This window comes from Carya illinoinensis, chromosome 9 (assembly GCF_018687715.1).
Source record: "Carya illinoinensis cultivar Pawnee chromosome 9, C.illinoinensisPawnee_v1, whole genome shotgun sequence".
NCBI classification, from domain to species: Eukaryota; Viridiplantae; Streptophyta; class Magnoliopsida; order Fagales; family Juglandaceae; genus Carya; species Carya illinoinensis.
This window is the reverse complement of record NC_056760.1, coordinates 18,509,376-18,534,695: the sequence shown is the minus strand read 5'-3', so window position 1 is coordinate 18,534,695 and position 25,320 is coordinate 18,509,376. Positions and strand designations below refer to the sequence as shown.

General features: G+C 35.3%; 3 protein-coding genes across 4 annotated transcripts; 2 read left to right on the top strand and 1 right to left on the bottom strand.

The window, feature by feature from the left end:
- The first annotated feature begins 3,778 nt into the window (after positions 1-3,778).
- Positions 3,779-7,315, top strand: LOC122277779 (28S ribosomal protein S33, mitochondrial). Its single transcript, XM_043087919.1, has 3 exons — positions 3,779-4,106; positions 4,579-4,807; positions 7,056-7,315. The coding sequence occupies exons 2-3, from the start codon at positions 4,590-4,592 to the stop codon at positions 7,147-7,149; spliced, it is 312 nt and encodes a 103-aa protein (XP_042943853.1). The 5' UTR covers positions 3,779-4,106; positions 4,579-4,589; the 3' UTR covers positions 7,150-7,315.
- A 1,355-nt stretch (positions 7,316-8,670) lies between these two features.
- LOC122276587 (pentatricopeptide repeat-containing protein At4g20090) lies at positions 8,671-13,303 on the top strand. Of its 2 annotated transcripts, none has more exons than XM_043086418.1 (2): positions 8,671-10,887; positions 12,917-13,303. In XM_043086418.1, the coding sequence occupies exon 1, from the start codon at positions 8,882-8,884 to the stop codon at positions 10,877-10,879; it is 1,998 nt and encodes a 665-aa protein (XP_042942352.1). In that variant the 5' UTR covers positions 8,671-8,881; the 3' UTR covers positions 10,880-10,887; positions 12,917-13,303. The 2 variants fall into 2 exon arrangements, with proteins under 2 accessions (XP_042942352.1, XP_042942351.1); XM_043086417.1 differs by having other exon boundaries at positions 8,672-10,887; positions 12,875-13,303.
- Positions 13,304-22,611: 9,308 nt separating this feature from the next.
- Positions 22,612-24,931, bottom strand: LOC122275505 (cationic amino acid transporter 5). Its single transcript, XM_043084604.1, has one exon. The coding sequence runs from the start codon at positions 24,597-24,599 to the stop codon at positions 22,827-22,829; it is 1,773 nt and encodes a 590-aa protein (XP_042940538.1). The 5' UTR covers positions 24,600-24,931; the 3' UTR covers positions 22,612-22,826.
- Between the last annotated feature and the right edge of the window lie 389 nt (positions 24,932-25,320).

The following is a 25,320-nucleotide window of genomic DNA, read 5'->3' as shown; positions in this document are numbered from 1 at the left end:
AAATTGCTAAACTTGTTATATATGCTTGAAATTATATTTATATTTTTGCTTGAAAAACTAACGCATATTTTCAGGGGGAGCTTAAGTATTAATACAGGTTTCAAGTTCTATCAAGTATTTTTCATCATCAAAAAGGGGGAGATTGTTGAACCCAAGGTTTCAAGTTTCATGTGATTATAAATCTATACATGGATTTTGATGATAACAAATGAATTCAAAGAATAAAGGAGTTTCAAGTTCAAGTTGTTCACACAATGGAATCAAGCACATCAAAGAACCAAGCATGAGCAAGAAGGAAACAAGTTCACATTAAAGTCATAGAGTAATGTTGTAAATCTCTGAAAATTCGAAATTAGGATTAATGCTCAAAATTAATATTTTATCATAAAGCATTAAAATACATTTTCCACATGTGCATGAATATTTTTGAAAATTAAATTTGAAAATTTTGAAAGATGATTGATTGTCATCTTTTGCATGTGCATGCCTTGATTAAAGGGTTGAACTTTGAAAATATTAAAGATGATTGATTGTCATCTTTCACATGTACATGTTTTATTTGAATATTTTCAAAAGTGATTGATGCTTTTTTAGACTTATACAAAAAGTAAAAGATTAGGTTTGATTTTTTTGAAAAGGAAAGTGTGCTCCTTTTGTCATATGCAAAAAGTAAAAGATTAGGTTTGAATTTTTTGAAAAGGAAAGTGTGCTCATTTTGTCATATGCCAAAAGTAAAAGATTAGCTTTGATTTTTTTGAAAAAGTGAATGATGTTATCTTTGACAATTGAAAAAGAAGAACCTTTTATTTGAATTTTTTGAAAAAAATGAATGATGTTGTCTTTGACATGTGAATTTTTTTAAATTTGAATATGAAGTCTCATATGCCTATAAATAGATCATTTGAAAGCTTCACATTAACAACATCCAGAGCATACAACATTCATTCAAAGCTTTCATTCTCTCTTCTCTAAGCATTGAGCCTTAATCCTTATTCATTTTGAGAGATATAGTTTGTGCTGTATTGTTCTTATTTCATTCATTGAGGAGTGTTTTCTGATAACCTACCCACTATCAGTTTTTGTATCAGAAAAAGGGTGTGTATAACCCTTGTACGTGTAGAAAGTATTCTATACGGGGAATAGTTGAATCACCACTTGTAAGGTGATTGCAAGTGTAGAGGGTGTTCTACACGGATCCTTTGTAGCGGTGTTGTTCAAAGGTGTAATAGGTTTCTATCTCCACCTGAAGGAGGTTGAATAGTGAATTTGGGAATCCTCAAGGGGTAGCTTGAACCGGGGACGTAGGCAGTGGGGCCGAAACTCGTTAACATACTGAGTTTGCTTCTCTCTTACCCTTACTCTTTATATTTATTGTTATTTCATATTTTGTTTATATTTTATATTATATATTTGATTTATAATTGTTATTTTTTTTAATACAACTCAATTCACCCCCCTTCTTATGTTAGTCATCTGGGCAACAATCTGTGTTCTTAGACTTTTTCAGCTTGAAGAGATCGGTTCTTGGTTTAGTTTCTTGCATATATTTAGAGAACTGAACAGATCTTCACAGTTCTTAAATTATTTGTTTGTTCTTCCGTCACTTCTATTTTTTTTTGCTTACACTAATTTTATTTTTTTGTTTGTTCCTTGAGCTTCAGATTTGTAGAATAGATTTTTTTTTTTTGCTATCTATGTTGCTAGGGTTTTTAACAATTTTTTTTTTCTTTCCATTTGTGTTACGATGCCTTTACTGTTTCCGGTTTAAGTTATTTTTGTGTTTGATTTCTTTTATTTTTTTCCTTGTTATTCGGCATTTTTTTTGGCACTAACTTTTTTGTTTTGTTTTGAATCTCAGTACAAACGTTCTTTGGTCGTTTCTCTCGTGAAGTGCCAGCAAATTAGAAGACAAAATATGGGATTGCTTTATTTGTTTGATTTTATTTGTTGGGGATATTTTCTGTAAACTACATATGTGAATGTGCACACATCGTTTTCATTCTGTTTGTAATTTTTTTTTTTTTGGTTCTGATATGTAATTATATATATTGAAAAATTTCATTCATGCAATACTGAAAGAAAAAATAATAAGAAAGCATACCTTCAATTGTTGGAGATTGACGAATAGCACCAATCCGAAACACACGGACAATTGTTTTTTCGAGAAAGTGAGAATACAGAACACAAATAAAATGAAATGCAAATATGAAGTTTTAAATTTATGGCAGACAAAGTGATAAGATTTTAAGTGTAAAAAGACAATAGTATTTAGTCGGTGAATAAAACGGCAGCGAACTTATCAATAAAACGGGGGGGCAAAGTTGGAAATAAAATAGAGGTAAAAAAGTCAGGCGGTGAGAATGGAAAAAGACCGAAACCATTGTCGGCAGAAAAAGAAAAAACTAAAACGCCCGTAATTTCCAAATAAAACTAAGGGTAAAATAGGAAAAAAAAAGTTAAAAAATACTGTTGTTAAGTGATCGGCACTTTATACATACTTATAGATATATGTATTTATCTCAATTGGTCAGGCTTTGAGTTTGTTTTTCAATGGTCACTAGTTCGAATCTCTTAAAAGCTATTGAAGATTTACTTAGTCGTTAACTTGAGGGTCCCATAGGATTAGTTAAAGTACACGTAAGCTGATCTGGATATTCAAGAATATAATATATATATATATAGGGAGTGGCTCTACAATCACATATGAAGATTTAAAAAAAATTAAATTATTTATTATATTTTATATAAAAATTTAAAAAAATTATAATGATAAAATGATATAAGACTTTTACCACCAAAACGGCCTTCAGGGTCTCTTAGAGCAGATCAACAAAAAGGCTAATGCAATTCATCTCAACAATTTTGACCCCTCTCCTGTGGCTGGTCTATCCCGCAGTCACCATAGGCAAAAATCCATTCCAGCCCAAAATTGAAACCTGCCATCTACGAGAAAAAATATTTATAATTATGAATTATGTAATTATTGTTTAATCATTTAAAAAAAAAATATAAAATTAATATAAAAAAATAATAATTTTTTAATAATAAATTTTACTTTTTAAAATAATTATATAATATTTACACATTTCATAATTATAATAAAATTACTCATCATCAACTGCCCAGTACAGAGAACTCATGCACTTGTATATAATTGTGTGCGGATACATATTACTTTTATGATTTTTAAATCATGTTCTTTGCTCATTTAAAGTCAACTTAGCCTTTTTCCTAGTTGATTTTATTATAATTATTAAATAATTGTGATTTCTTAAAAAAATAGTGATATATTTACTTACAATTATATTTATAATTTTGATTTATTTTATTTGTTTTTACTTTTTTTAATTTTTAATTTTATAATTTTCAGCATATTAATAATTAATAAGTGAATAAATAAATTTTTTATAATTTTTTCCCCAATACAATTAATATTTTTCTTCTTACTACCCTCGTATATTATTATTTATGTAATTTAATCTAATTCTATACATAAAAGACCCTTTAGCTCTAATTTTAAAAGTATAAAATATTTTGTCCTTTTTTATTTATAATATTTTATAATCTTTCAGTTGAGCCACATATTTTATTCCTATGTTAAATTTAAGAAAAAAATTTCTCATCATTCTTACAATATATATCATATATAATTTTTTTTTCTTATTAAATATGTGATATATAAATGATAAATAAAATAATTTAATTAATTTAAAAAATAAAAAATAAAAAAATGTGATGTTTGGCGCATAAATTATGATTTATGAGTAGGAACCCAAAAAAAAAAAGAAAAAGAAAAAACCAATCTCCCCGTCTTCCTCTCGCCTCCGCTTCTGAAAGCAGATGTCTCTCTCCCATACGGCTTTTCTCTTCCCTTCCCTTTGAAAAATTCGTCTAGGGTGCTTCGTCCCTCTTTTCCCTTAGAACTCGTCTACTGTGCTTCATCTCTCTCTTCCCTCCCCTCTGAAACTATTTAACTTCCCTCCCGAGCTCCTCTCTCTTCCTCTCTCCCCCGATTTCATCCTCTCTCTTGGCGTCCCTTGATCTGCGAACTGGAGTTAACGTCGAAGAGAAATCACACCTCGTTCCAGATCTGCAGCCACATCACGGTAAGCTTCCTTCCGGCGAAATCAAACTTTATGGTTCATTATGTAAGCTAGTTTTTCTAGTATAGTAATACTGATTTTGGTTGGTTAGGCGTGATTGTTTTTTGTGTAATTTTTTGTATTGAGGTTGTTTTGTGTTAATTTTTACATGAATGTTTGAGTATGTTTTTTGTGTCCATCAGCTGTTCGATGGAATTATTGAGCTAAAAGGACATTGTGTGCGTCCACCATTTCTGACAATTTTGTTTACTGGATATATATATATATATATATATAGAAATCACTTCTGGGTCACTAGCGATCTTTGCGTGATGCTTGGTCCTCTTTTAATAGTGCGAAAATACACAAGTAATATGAACTTGAAATTGGGTTTGTACCAATTCTGCATAGATTTCTGTATCGCAAAACATTATTCCATATATATGTGCCATCAACTCAAAATCTGCAAAAGGGTTTATTTTTTTACTTATAAAAGGCGAACTGAAGATGACTACTGGTGGCCTAAAGAGCATTCTGGCTAAGGCTGTGACGAGTGGAGTGAACGAAGCAAGAGCAAGGATATTCGGCCACATACTTAACCCAACAGGTCAGAGATCACCCCACAAGCTGTTACGCAAGAAGCTCATTGGTGACAAGGTTGCTGAATGGTACCCACATGATATCATGAAGGATGATCCTCTTATCATGGCTCGTCGAGAACAAGAGTAATCTCTCTCTCTCTCTCTCTCTCTCTCTCTCTCGTGCCAAGCAAATTTTTGCTTAGGTTTCTCAACTACTTTCTTTGTCCTAGAACTTGTAATGAAGCCAAGTTGTACGAGATCGTGGGCTTCCTCATTGTATTGATGAGAAAAAATGTGTTAAAGAATGATCTTAGAGCAGTTTCGTGTCTTTATAAGTGTGGATAGAGCAATCAACAAATGCAAATGTCCTTTATGGTTGCCTGTTTATACGGACAAATGGCATCTTATTGGTGCATGGTAGTTAAGCAACTCAGGCGACATTGGGAGTAATGCTAAGTATGGTTCCCTGATGTTCTTTTAACAAGTAGTTCTATGGTAGGCTATAACCATGCTTTTAATGAATTTGTGAAGAAAAAAGTACATTGTGATATTATAGAATTATACTAAGCGTGAAACCTTTATGGTCTTCAACTTATTCTTCACACTTACGTTGAACTATGTAACAGTATACTTCTGATTAGGCCTTCTCTGCCATGTTTAATGTTTCACAGCATCTGCAATGAACTACTATTTATATAACTAGACGTTTTGCAGAAACTTGTCTGAGATATCGAAATGCCTAAATGCAGACCTTTTCTTTTTTTCTATTTATTGTAATGGAATGTTTTAGCATATGTTAGCTTGATATTAGAAGTTTATTTGGAGGAATCTTTTTGACTGTCAATTTCAACCATACAGCTTTGAGTATTATTATCATTATTTTCTTACTGGTAGGTTATACACATATCCAATGGGTTCTTAGCAACACTTTCACCCTCCACCTTGACATTATTTGAGTTTGAGCTCAGTGCGAGGGTAAAGCCGAGATTTTAAAATCTAGGGAGACCAGATATATTAATGTAACTTTAAAATAAAGCCTTAAAGAAAACACATTGCTTTGAACTGAGTTATGAATAGACTCCCCGTGTTCTTACACAAAAGCATAATTTGTGTTGCACTGTTCATATCCAAAAATTGTAGTTTCATTAACTTAGCGCATATTGTCAACTTTAAAGTTGCAGTTAAGAAGAGAAAAGAAGGGAGAATAGGGTTAAGTAGATGTAATTTTATGTATTTATATCTTGCACATCTAGATTATATGAGGGGCAGAATTAGACCAGCCTAATTGGGAGCGTTGCTCCTTTTGGATTTTCATGATTGGAATTATCATGAGTAGCAGCATTAGATCTGATAATAGGTTGTCGATAAAGCTATGGAAAGGTCTCTGGTTTTGTAGTTGAATGGTGAAGAGGGTTCTGGTTTACAGTTTATGACTAAAAGTTGGCTGGTTGATGGATGACCAATATTAATCTGCGGTTTGATTGTTGATTCCTCCTGCTATGCCTAAAGGAATTTCCGGACTGTCATGCTTTATTTATCAGTAATTTGCTATTCACTAGGTACATCATTGTAATCTGAAGCATACAGTTGAAGAATTGTACTAAGAACATTTTGTTCATAACATTCTATATATTTTTTCCTATTTGTCATTTTCTTTTGTTAATATATAACATGCTTCTCATTTTCTCAATCTCTCTCAATTTATTTCTTGTAGTTTTTAATGTTAGTCCCTTTCTTACCAAGCACGCAGTTTTCTTATCAAGCAACCTCTGATAGATCAGCTAAGCAACATGGCTGTCCCATCCGGGATATTTCACTACATGCTAATATTGTCATATTCCTCCTCCTTTATTTTCCTTTCCAACCCTCACCCCAAAAAACACATCTTCGACAGTGCCTCACCAACATTCAGAGCTTCCACAGTCTCTCTTCATTCTTTTCAGAAATTATTTCATCTTTATGTTTCATATCATTATTAGCTAGTGTTTTTTTTTTTTTTTTTCTCCATGGAATTGAGTTTCAATATCATTTGCTGGTTGCCGCAGCACAAACTCAAGCCCAGCACATTCATAGTCGTTCTTGCATCTGTAGTCTGTGCTCTCTCCCACGCCCTTCCTTCAGTGCCTACAGCTTTGAGTATTAACTTATTTTCACTCTCTGGATAAGCACCTTAAACTAGACCAACTAAAAGGTTGTGTTATTTCTTGAAGCTTCCATTAGGGCTGCAACCTTTACTTTGAATAATTTCTTGAAATAGAAGACAGTTCTTTTCTTTTGCTGTAAATGGTAGGGAAATTACTTGTGTTTCTAATGTGATACTGTTATGGGGAATTTATTAGTTGACATTTTGGAAAACAGTCTAACGTTAAGCGTATGTTGTGCTTTGTCCCAGGCGTTTATCCAAGCTAGAAATGTTGAAGCGTCGTGGGAAGGGACCACCCAAGAAGGGGCAAGGAAAGCAAGCTGCCAAACGTAAAAAGAATTGAAATCCTCTATTATTGTTGGAACCAAACAATCTCTAGAATAACAAGGCCGTTAGTACTTGTTTTTTGTGAGCATTTTGGCGTTTCGAATTTTACTTCACACATTCATTTATACTTCTTGTAGTCTCTGTATGATTTCAACCCTAAAATAGACTAGGTTCTTGATCCATATCTTGATTACATAATCACTAGCAAAATTCAGGGCATAAGATGCCCCCACACACACACGATAATGGCTGGAAACATAGAGGGTCTATCTATCTTGTTATAGGAGCATTCACATTCGGCTCAACAAATTTTAGCATTATATTAAAAACATTCACACTCGGCTCAACAAATGTTTAGCCAAACTTTTATTAAAGATTCATCTTTCTATTTTAGCTATGTTTTGGTATTTTCAAAATTTTATTGAAACAATTTTTCTTCCATTTAATATTCAAGATTTGGTCGTGTGACAAAGATGGAAAAAAGTGCTTTGCATTCCAAGTGAGATGCCCAAACAAATTGGACAAACCAGAAGATCGATTTCTCTTTTGCTTCTCACTTCTTTCATTCACAGTCAAAAGGTCATAACGAAAATGAAATGATATTTACAATTTTAAAATGTGCAAGTTGTATATATAATCTTAAAAAAAAAAGACTGAATCTAAAATTATTCAATGAGACTATGAGCTAAACCTAGAGCTTTGAGTTTTCCTCACCTTGCTACTAAACTAATAAATCAATAAAACATGTAATAAAAAATTAAATAAAATTCATGTCTTTTATTTAAATAGAGTCTTGACGGCATTTGCATGTTTATAAGGGAGTAATCGGTCTGGTTTTAAATAAAATATAGAATCGAATCGATTTGTACCGGTTTTATATTTTTGAAAATCGATTACGTACGGATTACCCCCTAAACTTATATGTTTGGTTTTTCCGGTTCCGATCCGGTTTTAATATATTAAGTATATTAGTATTATTAATGTATTTATCAAAAGAAATATATTGAGAATTTATTAGGCAATAAAATATATTTAATATATATTTTATATTTAAAACATATAATTAAATAAATATTCATGTTTAAGATTAAAATGTTATGTTATGAATTAGAATATATTATTTCATACATAATTGTATATATTATATATAATATTAAAAATTAATAATATATATATATTTAATATGTGAACTGGTCCGGTGTTGGAAAATATAAAACGATTCTAGACCGGATTTTAAAATGAAAAAATCGATTCCAAACCGAACTAACCGATTCGGGCCGATTTTCCAGTTTGTCAGTTTATTATTACACTCCTACACACTTACGATTGTAAGTGCTATTTCTCTTTTAACCATTGATGAGTATTTTCATTTTCATGTTTTTTTTTTTTTTTAACCAAATACAAAATCATACACATGTATAGTTTGAAAATATAAAGTAAATTTCCTAGTCTTTTATTTCAAGGAATTTTAAAATACTTAAAACGAAAAAAGGAAAACAAAAGTAAATGTAGATAAAAATGAAATAAAATATATAGCGAGTGAACTCGCTTGGCCAGCAGAGAATTTGTTCGACTCGTTCCTCACCGTAATCTTCCTCGAGGGGAGAAGTCAGAACTCTGAAAATCCATCAAAACTTCCTTCGTTTCTTCCTCAAGGCGAGAAGTCTCTCAAGTCTAAGAACTCTGAGAAAACTCCTATTAACCAAATCGAGCTCCATTGATATACCAGCTTCAATCCAGTAATACCCATGCCAAAATGCTCCTTATTTCACACAGAGCTCCTCAGCAAATCAATCAAGAAATCTCTGAAGCTAGGCCTCTCTTCAGTCCCACGTAAGTTCCCTACTCCAATTCAGTCTCATTCCCACTTCTCTGTTTTCACCATTCCATCGAACAATACCTCTGAAACCGAACTTGATAACATTGGTGAAACTGAGCCCCCAATATCTGATGAAATCTTCAAGTCAAGTCATAAATTGGGTTCCTACAAACCGGGTGATTCTACTTTCTATTCACTCATTGCGAACTATGCCGATTTGGGTGATTTTAGGTCGTTAGAGAAGGTTTTAGATCGAATGAAACGCGAAAACCGACGGTTTATGGAGAGATGTTTTATTGTAATTTTTAGAGCTTATGGGAAAGCGCATTTACCTGAAAAAGCTGTCCAATTGTTTGATAGAATGGTCTATGAATTTCATTGTCGGAGGACTGTGAAATCTTTTAATTCGGTTCTTAATGTTATTATACAAGAAGGTCGTTTTTCTCACGCATTAGAGTTTTATTCGCGTGTCACTGGTAGCAGGGATTCAAATATTATGCCAAATGTGCTTACCTTCAATTTGGTTATTAAGACTTTGTGTAAGTTGGGAATGATTGATAGAGCGGTTGAGATGTTTAGAGAAATGCCGCTAAGAAAATGCACTCCCGATGTGTTCACATATAGTACATTGATGGATGGATTGTGCAGGGAAATTAGGATTGATGAGGCAGTTTCACTGTTGGATGAGATGCAAATTGAGGGGTGTTTCCCGAGTGCTGCAACATTTAATGTGCTTATCAATGCAGTGTGCAAGAAGGGTGACTTGGCACGTGCTGCAAAGCTCGTTGATAATATGTTTCTAAAAGGATGTGTTCCTGATGAAGTGACTTATAACACCCTTATCCATGGTTTGTGTCTCAAGGGAAAATTAGAGAAAGCAGTGAGTCTACTGGATCGAATGGTATCAAGTAAATGTGTACCTAATGACATCACTTATGGAACAATCATCCATGGGCTTGTAAAACAAGGAAGAGCTGTTGATGGGGCTCGTGTGCTGATTTCTATGGAGGAGAGAGGTCACCGTGCAAATGAGTATGCTTACTCAGCTCTTATTAGTGGTTTGTTTAGGGAGGGAAAGATGGAAGAGGCAATGAAATTGTGGAAGGAAATGGTGGAAAGGGGATGCAAACCAAATACTGTTGTTTATAGCGCTCTTATTGATGGTCTGTGCCGAGAAGGGAAGTTGGATAAAGCAAAGGAAGTTCTCTCTGAGATGGTGAAAGAGGGCTGCATGCCCAACTCTTTCACTTATAGCTCCATAATGAAGGGCTTCTTCCAGATAGGTGATAGCCATAAAGCTATTCTTGTGTGGAAAGATATGGAAAATGATAACTTTATGTGTAATGAGGTTTGTTACAGCGTACTTATTCATGGCTTATGTGAGGATGGGAAACTTAGGGAGGCCTTGATGGTGTGGAAGCAGATGTTGGGAAAGGGATTTAAACCTGACGTTGTGGCTTACAGTTCCATGATTCATGGTCTTTGCAATGCTGGTTTGGTGGAGCAGGGTTTGAAACTTTTCAATGAAATGTTTTGTCAAGAACCAGAATCTCAACCAGATGTGATTACTTATAACATCATTTTCAATGCTTTGTGCAAGCAGAGTAGCATTTCGCGTGCCATTGATTTCTTAAACAGTATGATGGATCAAGGTTGTGATCCTGACTTAGTTACATGCAACATTTTTTTGCGAGCTTTAAGGGAAAAGGTACACCCTCCTCAAGATGGGAGGGAGTTCTTAGATGAACTTGCTATTCGGCTGTTTAAGAGACACAGGATTTTAGGCGCTTCCAAAATTGTAGAAGTGATGTTGCAGAAGTTTTTGCCTCCAAAAGCCTCTACCTGGGCTAGAGTTGTTCAAGAGCTTTGCAAACCTAAAAAAATTGGGGCTGCCATTGACAAGTGTTGGAGCAGCCTCTACTGCTAATTTCTTAAGTATGCCTTTCTTTTCTTCTTGTTTTATTTTTCTATTACTGCCTCATCGTTCAAACTATTGAATACAATAACTTCTTGATCCTTAATCAGATCATCAAACCATGTTAAAAAATGTTGCAAAAATACATGCGACAATAACCTTATTCTTTGCAATTTGATTAAATATTGCAAAAGTGCCCAACCTCAAAATGCTCTTGTTTGGGGCCGGCAAATTTTGGATTCAGTTTTGATAGCAAATGAGTGTTTGGACAGCCAGTTAAGAGAAGGCATCCCGGGGGTCCATTGCAAGTTAGACATGGAAAAGGCTTATGACCAAGTGTGTTGAGACTTTCTCTTCTATATGTGTAGAAGATGTGATTTTGGGGATAGGTGGTGTGAATGGACTAAACATTGTAAGGGCATATAGAAAAGATAAGTTTTAAAAACTGTTGAGCCATTGTTAGGGCATTCAAAAAATTATTCAACTTGTCTACAGGTTGTAGTTGGCCAAGGTACTTGGGATACCAGTCTTAAAACTGTCATAACCTGGGAAACATGCTAGCCGCATCTGTGTGATATCCCAAAAGGATTAGCCAATATGACAATTGGGACTTTGTGGAATTGCTTATAAAATTCAATTCCACCTATTCCCTAACCAATGTGAGACTTAGCACCTCTACAACTCCTTCACAATCCATCCACTCAATGTGGAACTCATATCCAATTTGGATGGCGGTCTACCTGCTTAAATCCTTGACATCCTTGTCAGGACCTATGTGCAATATCTCAAAGACAATTAGAACTCCTTAGAATCATTTCTAAAAATATGGATTACACCTTGCAAATACCTAACATGGGAATTAGTACCCTTACAATGCATTCACAATTTCTGGGACAACACAATACCTTTGAGGTATCAAATAAACTCTCCATGGGCTTACCTGATGGATATGTTTTCTTACCAATTGCATGCATTCTTAGGGGTTGGTTTGTAGATTGGCTATGACTCATATTGACCTATTAGTTAGTATTTAATATCATGTCTAGCAGCTCAAGCTGAAGGCATCGTATGCTGCCTGATAAATTAATATAAGCTAATATGACTACAATTACAATCCCCAAAAAATTGAACAAACCAAAATATCCTTTGCTTAATAAAATTCAGAAACAGAGTTAAATACTAAATTAAGATGAGATGCTAATTACCTCATAATTACTACTTGAAAAGGCGTCTTGATTACTGTGGGTTTGTTAGCCTTTGGCTTAGGATAACAAATAGGGTGTTCTCTAACCAAACCGTAGACATGATATTAGTATGCTAAAAGCGATTATGGTAAATAAATCAAAAGCAATAAAATAATGAAAGGAGAGGAAAGAAACAGACAGTCAAAAAACAAAAAGTTGAAACAAAACAATTGCAATTAAGTTTGGCTAAAAGATCTGGTAATACTTCCATGTAATTGTTGGGAAGCGCTCTAGGAGCCAAAAAGATATTAATATAAAATAATAGGCTTAAGAATTCCCAGTTTCTTCTAGATTTCAGTTTGGTTGTTGTTTTCTTGGGTACGGTCAATTTTTTAAACATACCAAAAGTAGTAGCTTAAATTCTTCTTGTCATTGTTAGAGAAAACCATCTGGATCCAAGCACAGAGAAAAGGCCACAATATCTCTTTTTATTTTCTGTGTTTGTTCCTGTGGCAATCATGCTAGAGTACCGGCACTTTACATATGCATGTGTCTGTCTGTCTATATATATATATATATGTATGTCTATATAGTTCTTTTCTACTTCAAGACTGAGAATAAAAAACTAGTTGGATTTGCCAAAGGCTTCATCGGAAAGAGTTACATGTTCACAGCGGAGCCATGATGAGTACATGTAATTCTAGTTAGTAATCATCTCTGTTCTAGTCTTAAGTTCTTTTAAAATATACTTCGAAACAAAAAAGGTTCCTTAAAAATATAGTGAAGCTCTATTCTCCCTTTTTTTTTTTTTTTCCTTTTTCAGGCTGGATCTTTTGCAGTTAAATTTCTCATTGATTCACTGTAGCCCAAGACATCCATCTCACCAAGCACTGATACAATGGGTGAAGTAATAGTACCAGATTATGATATTTGTTGGCCGAAACTGCTGCAACCACCGCAAATAAACTGAGATCCATGGCAAGACGAACCTAGGGGCCATACATACCATTTTCTACAAGTAGTCTTCTTGTACATAACTGTACATATAACTTTGTACAGTTAAAAGCATGAAGGTTTTTGCAACTTTGTTAACAATTATTCTGCAACACAGTTGGACGGGCATTCAGTTAGCTGCCAAAAGTAAGCGTTATCGAATGTTGAGAAAGATACTTCTTTACTTTACATTCATTGAATATATAATGTATACAAGCATTACAACGACTAGTACAAACTTATGGGGTCAATTTTGTTCCAAGAATGTCATCTAACACCCCCTTCAAATTGCCAAAAGTAGGCGTTATCAAATGTTGAGAAAGATACTTCTCTACTTTACACTCATTGAATATATAATGTGAAAAAGCATTACAACGACTAGTACAAACTCATAGGGTCAATTTTATTCCAATTGAGTATGATTCAAAGACTTTGTAAGGATATCTTCAAGTTGATCAAATTCACAAATGGCGTAAAAAAGTATGGAAAGTATCTCCACTCAGTATCTTCTGTCTAATGAAGTGGCAGTCAACCCCCATATGCTTAGTTCTTTAATCAAATCCTGGATTTGAGGTAATATGAAAAGAGGATTATTTATTACAAAATAGTTGGATAGAAGTTGGAGCAGAAAAGCCGATCTCTTGAAGAAAGTGTTGTAATTCCAGTAACTCGCTAGAAGGTGTGGGTACCCTATACACAGTCTATGCACCAGATCACAATACAACAATTTGTTTCCTTCTCTTCTACGTAGAAAATGTTGTAGTACCCAATAGCAGACCTATCAGCATCAATGAAACCCTTTTTTTATTATTATCAGTAAGCAAGTTTTATTGATAGGCTGATAGCATCAATGAAACCTTCGTACTCTAAGATACACATGCATCCTATACACAAGGTCATGGCGTAAGGTTTGCTTGAGATAGCGAATAATACTAGTGATAGCATCCTAATGTGGAACCTTTTGGGCCTCCAAGATCTGGCTCACCACACTGATTGCATTTGAGATGTCTGGTTTACTAATGGATAATTAACTCAGCTTTTCAAGTAGACAAAGATATCTGCTACCATCCCATGTGACTTTTTCTCATCAATTTGGAGTGATTTGAATCCATAGTAGCAATAACGGGTCGCCTAACAAGTCAATTTCTTCCAGAAAATCAGGATGCATACTTGTTTTAAGACAAAATAACCCTTCTTAAACATAGCAACTTCAACACCAAGAAAGTATCAAAGTTTTCTCAAGTCTTTAGTCTGAAGCTGGTGCTACAAAAACGTTTTCAGCTTGGCAATAACCTCAATTTCATTCCCGGTGATAAAACATAATCCACCTTGGGGATTGTTTCAGACCCTACAATGCCTTGTTACTTTGTAGACACTACTTTGATACACTTTTTTTTATAAGTAAATGATTTTATTAATAATGATAGGCATAACCCAAGTACACAGCATGATATACAAGAGATAAGATCTATCTAGGTTGTAGTAGTGGAAACAAGAAAATCATGAAAATCTAGGCAATTAAAATCTATTGCTATGGTCCATAGAAATAAAGTTCCAAAAAAGAAGGATCGAAATTTCTCTATTGTCCGTTCCTGATCTTCAAATGTTCAATCGTTGCGCTCTTGCCATATGCACCACATAATACAGATAGGAACCATATTCCACTCTGAAACTCTTTATGAACAACAAACCCAAGTAGTTGCTCCATGTAGACTTCATCTAACAAACTACCGTTTGGAGAAAGACATTTGGAGACTAGTTTAGGTGTCTGAACCCTTTAGGTATTGCCAAAGCTTGTATTTGGGTTGTATGGTTCTACAGCATCCACATTGATCTATGCATATGCATATGCAAAATCATATTTGCATAATATGAGCCTAAATTCATCTATATTGAATTATGCATCTTCAAATATTTGTATAGATATGAACAATACCTTTACATGTTTGAATATTACTATTCACTCTCTAAAATATATTTTATTCATTCTTTTTCTCTCCTCTCACTCTCTTTCTACATATTTTACTTTTATATATTTTAATACATATTTTACTCATTCACTCCTAAAAAAATATTTTATTCAAATATTTTACATATTTGAAGATCAAACCCTATTAAAAAAAAGTAAAAATAAAAATAAAAATAAAATGATAATATTTTATTATTATTTTGTCTCAAATTTGCATAAATTAATGTGGAAGTTTTACTTGTATGACAAATTGGATCTTTAAAAGATGTGATTTTATATATGCATATGCATAAACCAATTTGAATGCTCTAAGCTGCATGTTTGAGAGGCTTATGGCTTTTTCTTTTTCTTTTTTTTTTTTTTTAACTTCTTGTAGGCTGTGACTTATGCATACCGCTGTCATGTAACATCTGCTTAGGGAATTGGACAGTATCACTCTAGAATAGACTGTTCGGAGGATTCATGGTGTTGAAAGAAGCTTCGGATGAGCAGATGACAAAGGTGAACAATCTGGTTGGTTTGTGGGACGAAGATAGGGGAGGTGAGTAGAGGGGCAGATATTTCAGGTGATTTTGGTCGGGGATGGAGCTCGAGTTTCTTCGGCTTCATATCTCTGGTACATATGGTATATTGGTGGTTCTGCTGTTGAAGAACAACGTTTTGTATTGAAATGTTCGAATGAGAGAGCTTAAATCTTTCAGCTATTAATCGTTCTTGTTGGACTTGCAGCAGGTCGAAGCTTATTTGGGTAAAAAAAGCTTTTCTTTTTCTTTTTTTCCATTTATGGTGATAGTGTTGTTAATTTACTTTTGCTAAAGTATTACTGAAGCCTGGAAATTGTATTCCAAAAAGCTTATTATAATAGAAATTGCTTTATATTATTTAATTTTGATTTAATTATAACAAAAAATGAAGTGGATGATGTGACTTTATATCATTTAATAATAATATAGTCAACTAGTTGATGACGTGACTTCGTATAAACAAATCATCATAATTTGAAAATTATAGTAAATAGATAGATAGATACATAAGAGTAGTGCTATAATTTACACCACTCTGCTGACGTGTAAATTTTTTTTTTAATGCTACAGTATGACGGGAACTTTTTACGCCTAAATTTAATTTTTTTTTAGCTGCTACAGTAAAACGGAAACGTTTTACGCTATTCGGCATTGAATAATCTCCAAAAGTTTCAAAAATTTGCTGCTCCCTCCAACGTTGCTCCTCCCGCTCGCCGAACCGATACCCTCTCTGCCGGCTGCAGTCTGTAGTTCGTACTGTCCGGTGTGCCGGCTGCCGATCCTTCTGTCGGTTGCCGATCCTTCTGTCGGTTGCCGAACCTTTTGCCGTCTGCCGTCTGCTGTCTGCCACACCAACAGGTCTGCAATTCTGTGAGGTAAGAAACTGAGCTGATAGGATTCAGTTTGTGGTTCTTCAGGCAAAGTGGTTTTGATGGCTTCTAATTTGCACTGATAGGATTCAACAGTGCGATTGCTCTTTGGTTGTGATAATGGATTTTAATTTTTTTTTGTTGGATTCCGAGAGGCATTTACTAGGTTTGGGTTTTGCTTAAATTTGTAGGTAAATGGATTGAGAAGGTAAGATTAAGAAGAAAAGATTTGCTATATTTTCAACTCAAAACTAAGACAAAATTAATCCACATAGAACTAAAATACATGGGTATCAATTACAGTAGAAATTTTATCTTCTAAGCCCTTTTACCATTTATGCTCTTTTATTTCCGAATTAAATACTGCAATATGGATATCAATTTTGATTGAGGTTGAGATTGTGGTGTGAGATTATGGAGTGGATTCTAATATTTTGGCATGATTTTGGTATTTGATTGTGGCTTGAAGATTGTGATTTAATATGGCTTTAAAGATTGTGATTTAATATGGCTAGTGCGATTAATTAATGCACTGAACTCAAATTGCCTGGAGTATGTAATGCTAAAAACCGAAAATCAAACAAAAATAAAAAATACAGATCTATAGTTGCACTTCCCAGCCTGTAAAATCAATTACTACATGCTAATCACTGTAGACATAACTAAATAATGTTTAGGACTTCACATTACTATGAAATGTTTATTATAACTGTATGTGGAGCTGCGTTATTGTGATGCATTTATTAATTGACAATTCTAATTTATTATAGCGTTATGGACAAAGAAGAAGATAAAAGGTCACCCAGGCCTTCTACACCAATTCCATCGACTCAGGTATGATACATTGGCCATTCATAAAAGGCATGTGTCTTGATTCCAACTAGTTAATGTATTTTTATTTGTGTATTGTAGGGATATCATGGTTCAGGGAGTACTTGCTACCCGCCATTTATAATGCGTCCAAATGCATTTCCTAATGAATACACATATACATGGGGTAGCCAGGTACATAGATTTCTAAATATTAATTTTTATCCCGGTAGTTGATTCTTAACCTTTCTAAATCTGTGGTTGATTACAGGCACCACCAATCCCACCTTTTCCAGCAACGTTCATTTAACCTCCGTCGACTAGTGCGCAGGAGTCAGACCGTATGCAACAAACGACCCAGGTATATAGCTTTCTAAACTTTTCGATTTTACTCATTTGTTGTTTATTACCTGTTATAACACGGTGTCTTATTACAGTCTCTACCAATGCCACATTTTCCAACGATGTTCATCTATCCTCCATCTAATAATGCAGAAGAGTCGGGCCGTGTTCCACCAACGAGCCAGGTACTTCCTTTATTTTCTTGAATTTTGGTACTTGAATATGTGCATTGTTACCAAGTCTAACATAGTGCTTGATATAAGCCCCCACCAATGCCACCTTTGCCAACAACATTCATCTACCCTCCGTCGACAAATGCTGAGGATTTGGGTCGTGTTCAACAAACGACCCAGGTAGATTGTTGTCAAGTGCATCGATATTTTTTCCTTAATCTGTTTGTTCGAGGGAAAGGTAGGCCACCAACGAAAAGGAAGGTTCCGCCTGTGGAGAAGGCAGCAAGAAAGCGAAAGAAACAACCGGTAAAAAATTCTTAAATATAATGGTACTTCTATTTTATTATGCTTCTGACTGACATCAAATAATGGGGGTTATGTTTTTTTTATATTCAAATTTATTTAGACATGCAGGAAAATATTTGATGATGCATCACAGGATGGTGAGTTATTAGAAGCTCCAGAAAGTGATCAGGTAATACATATTGAGCTACCCGTGGCATTATTGTGATGTATTTCTTTAAACTTACTATTGCTGTTTTTTTCTAATGGGTTTGTGGTTGTTTATTTGAAATTTCTTTAGGTACTTAGTGCATGCAAGGATGATTATGTTGTACTAACACAGTGCAGTACTTTCACACACCCAACGCCATCGGAAAATGAGAAGTGAGGCTTTGCTACCTAAGCAAGTGCATGGATGTGGGGTGATGTGGTGATGTTGTGGATACCAATTTTGGTTATCTAATTGATGAAGGAAATTTATTGAAGCATTTAGGGGGTTGTCAAGTATTTGGGAGGTTGGTTTGGAAAATTTTAATATGGCTTTATGATGATTTCGATGTGGTGGTAGATGAATAAGATATGAGCTGCCTCGTTGTATTGACTATTGAGTTTAGAGCGGAATATTGACTATTGAGCTCCGATGATGCCAAAAAACTGTTGCGCGAGTTCTTTTTACGCTGGGTGGTTTTAACTTGAGTATTAAATAATTTTTTAGCTTTATGAGGAAAACTAATGTTTATTGAATGGATTGTAAAGGCTGAGTGATTCATGCTTTAACATCATGTTCACTACGGCTGGGTGATTTGATTCTTAAGGAGTCATATTTTTATGTTGTATTGAGACTAGGTGTGGAAATTGGAATCCAACTAGTTGAATGGATGATTTTATGTCAGGAGTTGGTCAACATTCTGGGTGAATTAGAGTAAATCTATTTTCTGAATTACGGACAGCATGTGTCTAGAATTTGTGTAAAGTTCTAAATCTTCTTAAATATTGAGCATGTCTAACATTAAGGAACCATACATTCTACAGAAAAAGGTTTACAACTAATAAATTCAAAATATATTGATTAAACTACTCCATCGTCCTCTTGAATTCTTACATACCAAGTACTTTGGTCAAAATTCTGCAACAGCTTACCAACCAAGTACTTTGGTCAAAATTCTTACATACCAAGAACCAAAAGTTTACCACTAATATCCATTTAATCCAAACTATCCATTTACAACATACTTGGACCAACCTACCTTTATGGTTCAAGCCAACCAAAAATTATTACAATGGATATCACCCAATACAAACACAAAGATGTGCGTGCACGTCTATTCCATACGACCAGGTTCTGCATTTCCTCCTCTAGCTTGTCAAGAACACACTCTCTCTCAAACAGTTTATCTTCTTTTTGCTCAACTTTATACTCGCGCAACAATACATCGTCCTCCCTTTTTCGAACTGCATTCTCCCTTGCGCGAGTTCTCTCCTCTACTAGTTGGAGTATATCTGCCCATATGAAGAATTGACACTTTGCTTCTCCCTGTAATGAAATTTTGTTAATTTCATCAATGTAAAATATGACACTCAATAAAAAACATTACAAAAATAAAACCCTCAACTTCTTGTTATTACCGTGTTGTATTTGTACTTCGGGCAAACGTAAAATTTTCTTCTTGGATTTTTGTTAGTTTGGGATGTCTTTAATGGGGCTTTCAAGCCACACCAACAGGTTGGTGATTCCAAAAAATCATCGTCTACACATGATGATGCGCTTGATGCCATGGGTGATCGATATCTCAAACTAGTGCACAAAATTGTTTACCAGCAAGCAAGAAACTGTGATTTACAGAATGTATACATGAACCTGAACAAATCCAGTCAATTATATCATCTTTGAAGTATATTTCCATATCTCGGGACAAGCCTAGAGATTGGAGGACCAAATCCTTTTCAACCAAAATAAAAAAAAAGCATTAAGCCACGGACTTCAATTTAATTCTACAAGCATCCACTATACAGTTATAACACTACTAACAACTCAAAATTTTGTAAATAGACTATTATTCTAACAAGTTAAGGACAATAGTAAATATATTGGTGGAGATTTCTGCACATTATATATATCCATTTGAATTTGTAAAGCAAACCACATACTATTTCAATTTACTGAAATATAACCCATACACACAAATATAACAAGTATGAACTCGTGAAATAGCAGACCTAATGAACATTAAAGCTACTGAGCACGGAATATTGAATAGTTTTAGATCAACCAAATTTTTTCAAACGTAGAAAAAGAAAGACCACAAACAACTAAACTAATGGCTGCTTGGTGACAGAAAATAAAAAAAATACAATTCAAATTCAAGAAAACTAGACTAAATGAAAAAACAACCAATAACACGAATCTAACAAAAAAAAAAAAAAAGGAAAACTAAGAACTGTTACAAAACCAAACAAGGAAATATATTCTGAATTACCTTAAACCACCGTACTTCATTGTAGACCAGCACTACTCATCACTATACGAGTGCATTGAAGCATTCCATTTTCCATGAGTACATAGACACATGCATGAATACAATTATACTAATAAATATGAATTTATGCATATATATATATATATATATATATATATATATATATAAATACACGCACATGTATATATATTGGAAATAAAATTTTCCTTGTACCAGTGTATTCACAAAGCATAGAATCTTTCTTCGATGGCCTTTGCAGCTCTGCAAAGGTAAGGCAAGGCAAAGGATCTGAAATTGGAAAAGAGGAAAAAAATAGAAATTTTTAACAAAATAACTGATACATAAAAGGCAATGAAACAAAGGATGAAGGAAATGTTTAAGTAGACCTTCGAAAATTCAAAAGACAGTTCATATCTGATCGGCGAGGAATGAGAGAAAAATCTAGGGAAAGGACATTGTGCTGAACTTTTTAAGTGAGATCATTTTTATTCTGAGAGTTTTTATCTAGGTGTTGGGTCCTGGAGTAGAAAACGGATTGCCTTTCTCGATAGACTCAGAAATCACCTCATAAATCATAGAAATCATAAGCACAACACCAACTCATAAATCATAAAATCGTGCAATAACAGCCCAGAAATAAAACCCATCTAAAAAATCATAAGCACAAGTCAACTCATAAATCATAAAATCGTGCAATAACAGCCCAAAAATAAAACCCATCTCAAAAATCATAAGCACAACCCAACTCATAAATCATAAAATCGTGCAATAACAGCCCAAAAATAAAACCCATCTCAAAAATCATAAGCACAACCCAACTCATAAATCATAAAATCGTGCAATAATATAGATCTAGGGTTCTGGTTGATCATACCGAACGATGGCAAAGGAGAAGCAACCTGTAACGACTGAAGCTGGAAATCTAAGGTTCTTCTTCAGTCGGCACTGAGGAGAAGCATCGAGGGACCATGTGAACCGGGTACTCGCAGGGGAGAGAGATTTCTCAGAACCCTAGATCTGTGACTGGGTATTCATAGGGGAGAGAATCAAATTTGAGATGAGAGATTTGGTGAGGGGAGAGAAGGGGGGAGAGGGATTCAGATTCAAGACAGAGAAACATGCACACCAGAGCAGATTTGGTGCGGGGAGAGAAGGGGGGAGAGGGAGAGATTCAGATTCAAGAGAGAGAAAGAGGGACACGATAGACGATTTGGTTCGGGGAGAAAAGGGGGGGAGGGATTCAGATTCAAGACAGAGAAACATGCACACCAGAGCCAATTTAGTGCGGGGAGAGAAGGGGGGAGAGGGAGGGATTCAGATTCAAGAGAGAGAAAGAGGGACACGATAGACGATTTGGTTCGGGGAGAAAAGGGGGGAGAGGGAGGGATTCAGATTCAAGACAGAGAAACAGGCACACGAGAGAGGGAGTCACACAAGTAGACCGAATTCAAGTTAGACCGGGTTTGCCACATCACATTCGTGTGGTGTGCGATTTGCCAACCGGCTTAAGAATAGATTTTCTCGATACATAATGCTCAAGAGTGCAGACCCTCGAGATTGGTTGTGGAGACATCGGTCATCCTTCATGGACTCTTCGTAAATCGGTCCAGATCCTTCCAGTAGTTAAATAATAGAAAAATGTTAGGACCTTGATGTGGGATCCCGTTTTCTCTTCTCGTTTGATATGAGTCCTTCACGTTGGCCTTCTTTAATTTTTTTTTCTTCACATTGACTGAAACACATTTCCCTCCGACTCACCTAGAGACCCACCGGGAAGAGAAAACGGGATCCCACAGCAGGGTCCCTAGCATTTTCCTAAATAATAGGAGCCTTACCATGGAAATCCATTTGATATCATGGTAGAAAACTTGTTCATATTCTTGTTAAGACTATCTTTGTTGTGGATTTGGATACAAAAGATGGATATGCAATCAGACTAGTTCAAATAGATGGCTCCAATTGGGCTCCAAATGGTGAAAGCAAATCTAAGGAAATCAAGAGAGCGCAAGATATTTCACGGCACATCAAAGTATCAATAGGACTTCTTCATCTTGGCTTCTTGTACTATCAGTCTATCATATTTTTCATCAGGTAATTCATACTATAATTAACTCTCCAATATTGGCTTAGTAATAAACTTTCCGACATTAGCTTAGTACATTACTATCCGTAGAGATATTTGTTTAAACATTGTTTCATTGACATCTGACAATAATACTATCTAGACTGCAGATTACTATTAACTGACACTAACGAGAATCCGGGTATGAAACACAACTGGGAAGGAAATCTTATTAAGCATTGGGAGGCTAAAGGATAAAGGGAGTACAGTGATTTCAAGGTCCTGCCTTCTTTTTGATGTTATCATCATCAACTTCCAGGGACTTCATTTTGTGTTGCTGGTGGGCCATATCATAAGTTGCATGGAGACCAAAGAATATATAGTATGCTAGCATTACAAGGCTGCAGACTCCAAATCTGATAAATGCCAGAGAACCTAAAGATCCCATGAGAAAGATATTTGTTGCAATTGACAAGGATGGAAGCCAGGGTACAAGTGGAACCCCCCAAACTTTTGGCGTCCTCTGTTGAGGCACAAAAAATGAAATCCCTGCAGTTCCCAATAACCAAAGAGGAACGGTAATGGTGTATCCTAGCCAACTATTGGGCTTTAGTCCCCAGTAGGCTGAAGTTGCCATTGAGGAGGCAATAATGATCAGCAAGAAGATAACTAGCTTCAGGAGGTTAATTCGTGAGGTGATTTCCCTCACATAGTATCTCCTCACCAGAAGTGCAACTGCCATCATCATAAAGATAAAGAGTGTGCTCACCGATAACAGGCCTGCCAAGACATCCAAGCTTGAAAAGAATGCTATACAGGCACTTGAAATGGCAATCAAGAGTGTAGCATTTATGGGGGTTCCTGTCTTTGGGTGGACAAGAGCAAACCATGGCGGAATCATGTGAGCTCGTGCAATATGAGTAGTATATCGTGCTTGTCCTAGTGCCCCTACAAGAAGAACAGTGGTCATTCCCTTTAGGGCACCAAGAGCTACCAGGTACTTTGCCCATTTCATGCCCACACTCCCAAAAGCTACAGAATATGCTGCATCTGGATCTATGTCTCTGTATTTCTGCATCATAGCCAGTGAAAGCGCCATCAAGCAATATATCACGGTGATAATGGACATTGATCCAAGCAATCCTAATGGTATATCTCTCGATGGCTTTTTGGTTTCTTCAGCCATGGTGGCAATATTGTCAAATCCGCCATAAGCAAAGTAAACAATTGCAGCAGCCTGAAAGACTCCTTTAGCACCATATGGCAAGAAGGGTGTCAAATTTGACGTCTTGGCATGAGCAAATCCTGCAATTATCACAAATAAGATTACTACAGTGTTAACTGCAGAAGCTATCCAGTTGAGGTATGAAGTTTTCCTCGTGCTGATCATTGCAATTGTTGCTGCAGTTGCCAGGACTAATACAGCTATTGGGTCCAGGAGATTATACCCATCTCCGAGGTTTGTGTGAATGCGCAATGAGTTGCGTTGGCGATTCAGTAGAGATGTTAAGTAAGAAGTCCATGCTCTGGCAACGGCTGCAGTTCCAACAATGCTCTCAAGCAGTATGTTTCCTGCTGTTATGAAAGCAGCAAAGTCACCCAATTCAATTCTTAAGTAAGCAAATGACCCTCCTGCAACTGGGATTTCTACTGCAAATTCTGTGTAGCAGAAGACAGAGAGCATTGCTGAAACACCGGAAGCAACATAGGACAAAACGATGGCTGGTCCAGCATGATCATGCGCTTCTTGGCCAGTGAGCACAAAGATGCCCGCACCAATGACTGAACCAAACCCAAACCAGGTGAGATCCCACCAGGTCAGGCATCGTTTCATATCATTCTCGCTTTGTTTGCGAAGTTCTCCAATCTCCTCTCCATCATTTGATCTGCTTATGAGACGGTCCTTGAACCGAAGAGGTGTTTGTGATAGTGCAGACAGATACGTGTTCCAGTTTTGAAAGGATTCCTCTGGGAAGAAATCCTGCTTGCTACATCTCCAATATTTTCTTGGTTGGCTATCGTCACCCAACTCTCCTGAGGAACCCATCTTAATGGTTTCCCTTGTATTATTTCCTACCAGTACCAAGAGGCAAACTAGAGACTGGTAAAAAAGACTGGAAGATTGATGCTATTTTATAAGCTTCCACGCCCTTTTCGTTTCATTCTTGTAGATATTTTCCTCAATAATGGATGATGAAACCAAGGTTGTGGCTCAAAGCACAATGCTTGACTTCAAGTGTCCACTTCAGACAAAATAGGAACTGGACTTCTTTGTGATTGGCTTACAGACTCATCTTTTGGAAAAGATCAACATGGACCATCCATGTTCTTCTCTGTCCAAGAGATCGAAAAAGATCCACCATCCCTCTTTAAATTCACAGATATTTTATATCCTTGATTCAAGGTTTGGGATGCTTAAATCCAAGTTTTTCTTTTGTTCTAAGCTTTTTCCTGTTTTCTTAAAAAACAAAACCTATTTCATTCCATAGCTAACTTAGCGTGTAAGCTAAACCACAGAACAAACAACTTGAGCCAAAAAAAAAAATTCTGGAGCCAATTAAACCACTTTCAATTCTCAGCACTCAAATGGAGAGCTAAAATTTCCAAGAGAGAACTTCATTACATCCCAACTACAATGGCTTATTTACGTCTAAAGTATCCAAATTCCCCCTTTCTCTAATGCCCTTTCACTCGTTAACATCATTTGAAATACTAAAAAATCATGGAGAAAGTATTTCCAATATTGTAGACAATAGCTCAAAACAGCT

What these genes read in the sequence shown, in the direction of transcription:
- LOC122277779 (XM_043087919.1), top strand. Translation starts at nt 4,590, where the DNA reads ATGACTACTGGTGGCCTAAAGAGCATTCTGGCTAAGGCTGTGACGAGT. An exon ending in ATGGCTCGTCGAGAACAAGA is followed by an intron (nt 4,808 to 7,055) that starts GTAATCTCTCTC and finishes GCTTTGTCCCAG; the next exon opens with GCGTTTATCCAAGCTAGAAA.
- LOC122276587 (XM_043086418.1), top strand. Translation starts at nt 8,882, where the DNA reads ATGCCAAAATGCTCCTTATTTCACACAGAGCTCCTCAGCAAATCAATC.
- LOC122275505 (XM_043084604.1), bottom strand. Translation starts at nt 24,599, where the DNA reads ATGGGTTCCTCAGGAGAGTTGGGTGACGATAGCCAACCAAGAAAATAT.